The sequence below is a fragment of the Merops nubicus genome, unplaced genomic scaffold (assembly GCF_000691845.1).
Source record: "Merops nubicus isolate BGI_N331 unplaced genomic scaffold, ASM69184v1 scaffold41151, whole genome shotgun sequence".
Taxonomy (NCBI): Eukaryota; Metazoa; Chordata; class Aves; order Coraciiformes; family Meropidae; genus Merops; species Merops nubicus.
Genome location: NW_008589799.1, coordinates 62,946 through 72,493, shown reverse-complemented (window position 1 = coordinate 72,493; position 9,548 = coordinate 62,946). Strand labels below are relative to the sequence as shown.

Genomic DNA, 9,548 nt, shown 5'->3' with positions numbered 1-9,548 from the left:
ATTCCTTCCACCAAGAAAGAACACAGTGAAGTAAAAGCACAAAGGAACTTTCTATACTGCTACTCTTCTTAGTTACTGGAAAGGCTTTTTCTATGCTTTTCTGAATCATGTTTCCTGTTGCAAAAAGCATTGAATTAGATAATGTTACCGAAGACTACTCCTGCCACTATCATATACAACTCTACTTCACCAAGCAACAGAAAAGGAACAAAGAGGAGACTTTGTTTTTTTTCCCCCCCGATCTTAAATGTAGCCTTTAAAATGTAATCATTTACAGCGGGAAAACATTTCTCCACAAAGATGAAAGGCATTTCTGAAGGAGAAAGGAGCAAAACTGCTCCCGTCAGTCTGCCAAAGGGATATATGAAACTGAGATTCTGAAAAGTGCCGGGACAAGCCTAAAACCTACTCACAATGCTTGAAGGGCACAAACCCCAGATTTCATGAAGTTAAACCAGTCAATGGTTGTTAAAATGCCATGTGAACTAATTAGTTTCACTTCTCCAATTTTGAAAGTTACAGTGGAAAGAGATACAGAAGTACCACAGAGAGTTCTGTGGTCAAAAAGCAGCTGTACAAAAGAAGCAAGGACAGAAATGCCCATTTTTCTATTCCTTCTCCTACTGTTCAAATAACCAATATTATGCCTGATTCCTCCAAGTGAAGACTATCTGCTGTACTTGGGTGGAATAGCAAGAATAGGAATACTGCCTGTTATTTGTCAGTAGGAAGTACTGCTTTTTATGGAGCTTACTCCACAGTGGGGGTGGGGGAAGTAAATTTTCCCCCTCTTCCCAGAGGAAAGCAAAAAATAACAATGACATAGTCAAATAGTATCCTCTGCTCAGTTAACTGAGGCTATGAATGCAGGACAAGCCACAAGTAGTTCTCTGAATGCAGAATCAAAATTATGGATGCACAAGGAAACTGAAATGTATGCATACCTCCTCCACTCCTACAGAGCTTTTTTAGGTGTGACACACATATTTCATACAGCTAAATAGCACACTACCTTTGACCTGCAAGAACTACCATTTTTTGCTTATATTCATAATATCCTATGTGGCATTTTGGGATGTCAGTGAAAACAGAACTATTAGTTCTTGGAACAAAAGCTGGGGTCCATTTTTTGGCTCCTTTTAGAAATACATAAAACATACACAGCTAGCTTAATGTGTCTTCTGGAGAGCAGCAGGAGTTTTGTTCAGCTTTCTACTAGATAACTGTCAAAACATATTTCATAAAGCAAAGATAGAAGACCCAAGCAGTCAATGTATGCTGTCCTATGTCAGAGAAAAGACAATTTTGCTTTGACTCTTGAAATCAACTAAAAAGGGGGCTGTTACCTTTTTTGCACCTTGTTCTTCTTCGACACCATCCCCAATAACAACATACACTACTTTTCTTCCAAATCGTTGAATTATTCGCTCAAAACAACTTTCCTTTCCTGAAAGAAAAAGATCAGATGATTCAGGATAGGTGGTGATAGGATGACATAAAATAAATCACCTTTTATCCCCAGTGCTACAAGAAATAATGAGAACCTTTCTCACAGTATGGTGTATCAAGGCTGACTTTAGCTTTACTCCCATCACAGCAGCTGACAGGCAACCTTAAAATCTGCTCTGTGAGGTCCTTTTGTACACATGCCACAGTAGCCATAGCGTGCTAGAGGTCTGCGATATCATCTTTCTTGACTTCTCTAATCTGAGACAGGTTTTGGGGGGAATTTCCCTACCAGAAGAATTCTCTACCAGCCATCTATGGCCAGTATCCTGAACCGGGCAAATTGATTGAATCTGAGTTGAAATTCTAGCTTTTTCTCCACAACCTGTGACAAGATGAATCACAGCTCCTGAAACAGTAGTATCTTGACTTAGAAGGTCATCCAAAAGATTTAGATTTAAATGCCTGTGAGCCAATACACAGGCAAGGTCCTTGATCCTGCACTGGGATCCATTAACATGGCTCATTACTTCACTGATCAGACCTAAGGAAATGATCCCAGTGCTCCAGTCGTACACATAGGTACTGATACTGGGAGGCCTTGGTTACTGGTATTGGGAAGCCAGAAAGAAAGTAAATGCTTGCAGATGAGTTTTCTCAAATGTCCTCACTCTGAAAGATCACTTCAGTTTGGCCATGGAACCTGCTTACCTGTGTGTCTACAGCAAGCAACAGGAAAGATCGTGTTTGTCAAAATAGTTATTTCAGCGACAGAACTATACCAGCATAAGAACAAATAGGTTGGAAATTAGAAAAGGGTTTCTAGCCATCAGGAAAGTCAGATGACTCAGTGACACCCTGTAACAGAGTGCCAAGCACAGGAAATCTCCAACACTAATCAGACTGAAAAAGTGCTTTAAAATTATGAATCGTGTCATGTTAAAAAAAATCTCATCATTTCCTGTGACACTAAGTGACTGAACGCAGTTTTCCAAAAATGCCCTTCTGTCTTGGGTACATAAAGTCACAAGTGAATATTAAAGTGTGCTTTAATTAAATGTGTATTTAAAGTATTGTAATTCAAAGTTTTAATTTACTTTAAAGTTTTGACAGACTTTGAACTTCTTGTATTATAGATACTTAATAACACATGAAAAATGTTTTTATGTAACCCACAATTTTGAGGAAATCTGAGACAGAAGAGATATGTCATAATCATGTTAAAAACTACAAGCACCACTGCCATCTGGTCTTATGTACTTCTACAAACTCAGAGTAACGTCTTTTATATTGAACCAGAATACACAAATAAACATTTGCTTGGATGAAGCTTATTATTGTCAGTACGAAGGAACTTAAATAGTTACATTCTGCAGCAAAACATTCTTGCTTCTGGTAAATAGTTTACCAAAATTTCCTCCAGAGCCCATGATAACAAATGGATCCAGGACTTACCTTTGTAGAATTTCTTCTGCTAATCTAGGGAGACTTCAGCCTTCTGCATTTACAGCCTACTTAAAAAGCCTTCTCAGCTGCTACAGAGCCTCGCACTTTTGTGATATGATGACAGAAAAGCAAATACATTTCCTCCTAACAGAAGCTGCGTCAGCACTAATAGAGCTATATGAAGCTTTCTGTGCTGGATCACAACAAACATTTGAAAAGCACTTTTAGGATGCTTTAGCATGAAAAATGTTTCATGAGAGCAGGTAAAACTTATCTCTATATTTTCTACAGTGAACACATGTAAGAAATAGACTCCAGTATCTTTTTTTGTTTAGAATTACATCTTCAAATGTATGACACTATAAAAATAGCTCACCTATTTTAGTTGCACTGTAAATATTCTCTATAGGAAATACAACCCCTAGTCCGTACAACAAGACTTTTGCCAGAGCTGGAATTAGCTGCGTAGTTGTTACAAGGATGTTCACACAGTTTGTCCTATGGAAGAGAAAATGCAAATGTTCTTTTTTTTTTAAACAAACAAAATGCAACAAGGAAAATCTTACCCTTCCCATCAGAACCCCTCACCAGTATTATTGCCACTTACAAAAAAAGTGGTTTTTTTTCCACCTTACAGGAGATCAAGGTACAGAGTGGCACGGTCAGACCAAAACAAGAAAGGAGAAGAAGGTTCTCCAGGCTCAACATTTCACCCACCAGGACAGGCAGCCTTCTCTAGACAATCAGCAGACATCCTTAAATTTCCTAACTACCTTGTACTCACCTCGAATGAATAAGGGTGAGTGCTTTCAGTGCAAGTGTTAACCACGAATCTGTCAAAGCTTCAATTTCAGCCCGTAGTTGTAACCAAGCCTCTCTTTTTGCTGGACCAAGGAGACCTGTGGAGTAGATAAGGGCATGTCTGCACCAAAATTAAGTAACATTCTGTCATTTTCCTTTGCTTTCATTAGCTCAGAGACAATTTTCCACACACTGCAAACTAAACGTCTCACTAACCACTGCCAAGGTAAAAGAGGAGCAGAAACTGGAAGTTCTTCCCTTTAACTACTTCTAATCTACATTTGCTAGACACTCCAGAGTCACTTGCCTCCAACGTTATTTTTGTAGGTGTTATATATTTCTTTTACTCGTCTGTAGCGGAAAGCCAGTTTCCGCATCCAGTCCACTCCTCCGCGCACCCCCGTCGCCAGGCACAGGTTGGCACTGGTCGCAGCCGCGGGAAAGCCGTCCGTCCCGAAGTTATAGGTGCTGGTCGGAGACAAGAACACCCCCGGTGAACAAAAGGCAACAGGCAAAGTGCGGCCACTAGCTACTCGCTTTGCTGGGTTGCAAAGGCTAAGACAGCTAAAAAGAGAGAGGGCCACTGTAAGCGCTACAGCAGCTCATCGATCTCCCAGGAAGGAGACTCGCAAAGCCACGGTTTATCTCGTTCGAGGTCTCTTGTACCTTAAATCTTGACCGTTGTCATCCGAAGACACGTCGTCGATGTGAACCTGGTCACATTCCTAAGGCAACAGAAAGACACTATCATTTTCTTGATCTTGCAGATCTCAAAAACAAAGTTATTAAAAAAACCCCTATGAACAATTGCCTCATCTGAGATATTTTTAATTGTGGAAATCAGTAGATGGCAGTCTTGCTAAAACAACTATTTTACCTATTCCTTATGTCCGTTTTTCAGAATAAACGCACACCATCATTAGCTACTGCTGTTAAATGGCTTTCCAAACCCACATTTTTTGTTTAGAAAGGAAAGTGGTTAAAAACAATTAGCATATGTATTCCATAAATGTTCTTGTAGCCTTTCAGGTACCTTAAAACATCACGCTGCTCAAAGCTGATTCAGTCAGTGCATAAGTGTAACTGAAACCAGACATTTTGGTAAATGTAACATATTTGAAAAATTAAACCTGATGCTAACCGCCAATGAAATTATGACCCCTGATTGCTGTTGAGCCACACACCAACACAGCCCGAGGCCAGTGTTTCAGAGAAGCACAGACGAAAAATCTGTTCCTAGTTTGCCATTTATTTGAGAACTGTGAGTTTCCTTCTCTCTCTTTGGTCTTAGTGCATGAAAGCAGCATGCAAGTATGAGGAAAAGCTGAACAGAAATAGCCAAATCAAACCATCTTTCTTCACTTGCTTGTATGCAAACTCATGTGGCACACTCACAATGAGCTTTGTCCATCACTAAATTAAAGATCATATTGCATATTGTCTATCCACTAAAAAAAAACCCCAAAACACCAAATCAAACACTTTAGAACATTACTATTAATGATTTAACTTTTGGCAGGAAAACAAATAAACCTCTGGCACTCCAGATCAATCTCAAGTCAATGCTTGAAACAATAATGGATTTCAATTATTTTAATAATTTCCTCTTCTTTCAATGTGAAGTCCTATAACAAATGTGATCTGCTTTAAACATGAAAATATTACAGCCTCTTAGTTTTGTGTTACTGCTTTCCTCTCAACAAATTTTTCTCTCTCCATGGATTTGTGAGGAAAGGAGGGAAGATAGAGGGGAAAGAAACTCAAACCAGCTGTTCTCTAACAGAATTAAAATCATGACCCTCAACCCTTTTTCTAAAACATCTATTTTCCAGCCAACCCTCTACCCAGCAAGCAGCAAGCTCCAAGGAGGAAAAGACTTTGACCCTGTAACCTTCTCCTCCTCTCCTGAGGTCAACAACCTCAGATAAGAAAAAAAGCTGAAGAAGTCTATTTGGCCTCACATGATGGCTGTAGATTCTAGATTTTTAAAAACATAGGTCTACAAAAAATACCTCAGAAACTTTTCAGATGCTTTGAAGAACAAGGTGTGGTCTTTTGCACTTACACACGTACTTATTCTTACTGTAATACACACTCTTCTGTGTTTTACTCATTGGTAGCTTGTGCTAGAGCTACAATGAGCACACAGGAAAGACAATACTACTTTTGCTGATATTTAACCATCATACAGAGAATTTCTTCCTCAGGCAGACAAAATGTATTAGATGTACAGACACAGCTGAAATTACAAGTGTGAACGTATGTTGCAACACTTTGAATGTAGAAAGTGAGAACTGAAATCGCACATTAGAAACAGAAATCATAGTATTGAAGGCAAGTGGGATTTTTGAGTTAAAAACCCAGAAAAGCTGTATAAAACTGGTAGAGTAAAGGAAGAGAAACTGTGTCAAAAAGGCAAGCAAAGTGAAGAAAAGGTCAAAACCAGCAGAAAGTTCAGGTGAAATACTGATTATAAAGGAAATGGATAGTGTCTGATTTTGTCAGGAATAAAAGAAAAAGAGTCAAGTCAGCAAGGGAATGAAGAAAAAAAATGAAGCACAAGAGATACGCGTTATAATTTGGAAAGGATTAAAGACCAATGTGATTGACACTACTTTACACCTAAAGGAAGGTCACAAACAGTGAACAACTGTTTTGATCCTCTTGCGTGGCAGGACACAGCTTTGAGGCTCAGTCTGAGCTTTTGAGGGCCAGGTATATTTTCACACTGTCGAGCTGCCTTGGACCTTGGGCTAATGAGTGATGGGTGTATTTTTCAACCTCTGAACAAGGAAAGGAAAAAAACTCAATTGCTTTTTTAGCAGTAATTTAGGAATACCTCTTCAAAGAAGCCATTACTTGATCTGGTCCAACACCTTGTACTTCTTTTTACCTGCTTGCTTTGTGTGAAGCCTTTTGTTCATGAGCAAAGACTACCAGAGACACTGCCCAGTCCTCTGATCAGGTATAAGCAAGCATCCACACAGTGTACATTTTAAAATAGCAGTTTACTCCATATGCATCATAATCATGGATATGCTAAAATTAAGTTTGCCACTGACCAGCAAATAAAGGATGCACTTTCAACCAGTACACTTTTGCAAAGATACATTTTAATAAAAATACAGATTCATAAAAACCTCAGGTGCTCCCCAGAAAACCATGATGGGACCAAACTTAGAGCTAAACAGCCATTCAGAAACAAACACACACACACAAACTGGTTTGGTTTTTTTTTGTTCGAAGGCTTACCACTTCAAACTTTTACAAAGATATATATATATAACACATTTGTAAGATTTTCATAGGAAATACAGTAATAGTATTGTCCCCCTAATTCCTCTAGTGAAGTGGTATCTGAAGTGAATACAGAAAGTTCCTGTGGAAACACTATAAATACATGTTATTTATGCAGATGTATTTTATTATGATAGAATCAGTTTAGCAGTCAGCTCCAAAGCAGAACATTAAAATGTTAGATTGTCTTTTAAAATAGGCTGAATTGGCAAGTAAGGAGCAAAACATCCTGTGGCTTATGTATAAAGATTATGCAGCAAGCTGTGTTTTGCTCCTAAAGGTGTTGACCTTGCAACTTCAGTATATCCAGTTTGAAATCTTCAAGAAGGATTGACTACAAGTGATGATATATTCGGATGGAAGGTTTGGATTTCAGGCAGACAGGCTGAGATGTAGCTCTGCACTTTAGGATCAATCCTTGAAAAGCAAAATGCACTTAGTATAGTTCAGGGATAGTACTTTCAGAAGGGCAAATTATCTTAGACTTCTAAACCCTGTTCTCACATAGGTCTATCTAAATTGCACCGATTTTAATGAAACCATTGCCAAAGTGCTTAGTGGGCTACTGAAATACACAGAAACTTTTAAAGGCCTTATTTATGGTGCCACATGCATGTTCTGTGTATGACCCAGGGTAGGGCAGGATTCACAAAGTCTGAGGAAGTGATGTTGCTCAGATTTTGATCTCTGCTGCGGATCCTGGACAGTCATGGCCAGCAAACACAGGGCAGGTTAGTCAGAAACCTGGAGCAACTTTTTTTTTTTGTTTGGTTTTCTGTGTGATCAGCACACTAGCCTTTACAGCTGCTGTGGGAAACAGCAGGAGAGCAGGGCTGGGCAGTGGGAGCGGGACTGGCCCTCCTGGCAGCATCCTGGCAGCTGCCCAAGGCAAAACCCCCAGAGCTACATCAAATAAGTGCTGTCTGGAAACTGGAGAGATTTTTTCAGAAGGCTTCATGGAGAATTACATTTTAAGAAAGAACGCGAGGCAAAGCAAAAATTAATCTTCTGCAAAGGGAGAGAGCAAGTCCTCAGTTCAGGAGGGCAGGACAAAAGATCAAAAGCTCTTCTCAAGGGAGGGAAAGGAGACATTTTCTATATACCTTTAAAGTGCAAGTCTGGATGAGCAAGGACACTAGACAGCTGATATAAAACATCAGTAACATGCTCAAAGCATGCTCAAAGATACAACTGGGGGTTGTCTGTGGACTTACCAATTAGCCTAAGGGAAAATGAGAGCATCAGCATATGTAGCTTAGAAAATCTACCTGTAGTAGTTGAAGAAGTTACTGTCCATGCTGTTCTTTGCTGTTGCCTTACACACCCGGCTTGCATGGATCCCTTGTGCTTGTGTGTCTCAGCCCTTTCTGTGCCACAGCTGGTAACTTAGCTTGAAACAGATCTCCTGCCGCAGCTCAATTAAACCAACAGACGTTGCACAGAGTAACTGAAACTTGTTTCTACGTTCCCTTTCACCAGCTGTGCTTTGGAGCTTGAAGCAGCAGCACATACATGCTTGCAGGGGCTCTGTAAAACTGCTACAACCATTTGCTAAGTGAAAATACATCTCCAGTGAAAAGTACTAAGCCAAAGAAAAACAACAATCAAAAATGACTGACTAGGTAAGTCTAGCCTAAGACTTGTACATGGAAAGCTTGTGTCTTCTCCCTCCTCCATTCCCAAAGCATTTGCTAACTCCTTCCTGCTATTTTTTCCTCCTTCTCTTTTCCGTTTTTGTATGACAAGCCAAAAACTCCCAGAGATGCTCCACAGTCATCATTCACAGCTCTTAAAATGCCCAAGCCTATGTAGTCTTCTGGAATCGTTCCTTTAAACTAACTTAGGATCTTTATAAAGATTCATATGCAAAGCAGTAAGATATGGCAGAAATGATCTGCAAATATTTGTATTACTTTGCTCCTTCACTACCACCTGTCAAGTTGTGCACTTCTGCCATAATTATGTAAAATATGCCTCACTGCTCAATTTACTGTAGGAAAATTAATAATAATAATACTAAAAAAGAGAGATTAAGGCTGTTCCAAGAGTTCCTCTTATCTGTGCCAGTACTAATGGAGTGACACAATGGCTAGCGTGTCGATCCTCTATATTTCTTGTGTTACAAAACTAACAAAAATAAATCTAATAATTCTGCTGGTTTTGAATAAACACTGAGCATAAGAAAACTCAGGAGAAGTTTGCACTTTATGAGAGGGAATAACATGAATAACATTATGAACATAACCTTAAAGGATGCTGAAGTCACAAACCTGCTGATCATAGCTAAAATACACTTCGATATTTGGTTAATCTTAATTTACCATGAGAAAACTAACACCATGCTGTCAACTAATTGTTTCGATACCTTAGTCTGCAAAGTCAAATGAGAGAGGGAAAAAAAACCCAACCCCAAAAACCACCCTTCAGGACAAGCTATTTTCATTTTGCCTTTACATCAGCATGCCCATTCAGACATGCTGGAAGCTGGCCAGCTCACAGGAGAAGATTGCTGGGATTCTCTGTTCCTCTCATATCTGTCATTACACAATTATATCCAC

General features: G+C 39.3%; 1 protein-coding gene across 1 annotated transcript in view; it reads right to left on the bottom strand.

Moving 5' to 3' along the window:
• Positions 1–1,346: 1,346 nt before the first annotated feature.
• Positions 1,347–9,548, bottom strand: part of EYA1 (EYA transcriptional coactivator and phosphatase 1) — a gene marked incomplete at its 3' end in the record, with an annotated part of 66,790 nt that continues 58,588 nt past the window's right edge. The window contains exons 12-16 of the mRNA XM_008949693.1: positions 4,360–4,418; positions 4,001–4,161; positions 3,677–3,791; positions 3,269–3,390; positions 1,347–1,447 (exon numbers count right to left, since the gene is read on the bottom strand). Of these exons, the coding sequence (XP_008947941.1) occupies positions 1,347–1,447; positions 3,269–3,390; positions 3,677–3,791; positions 4,001–4,161; positions 4,360–4,418 (558 nt within the window). The remainder of the gene's footprint in view (positions 1,448–3,268; positions 3,391–3,676; positions 3,792–4,000; positions 4,162–4,359; positions 4,419–9,548) is intronic.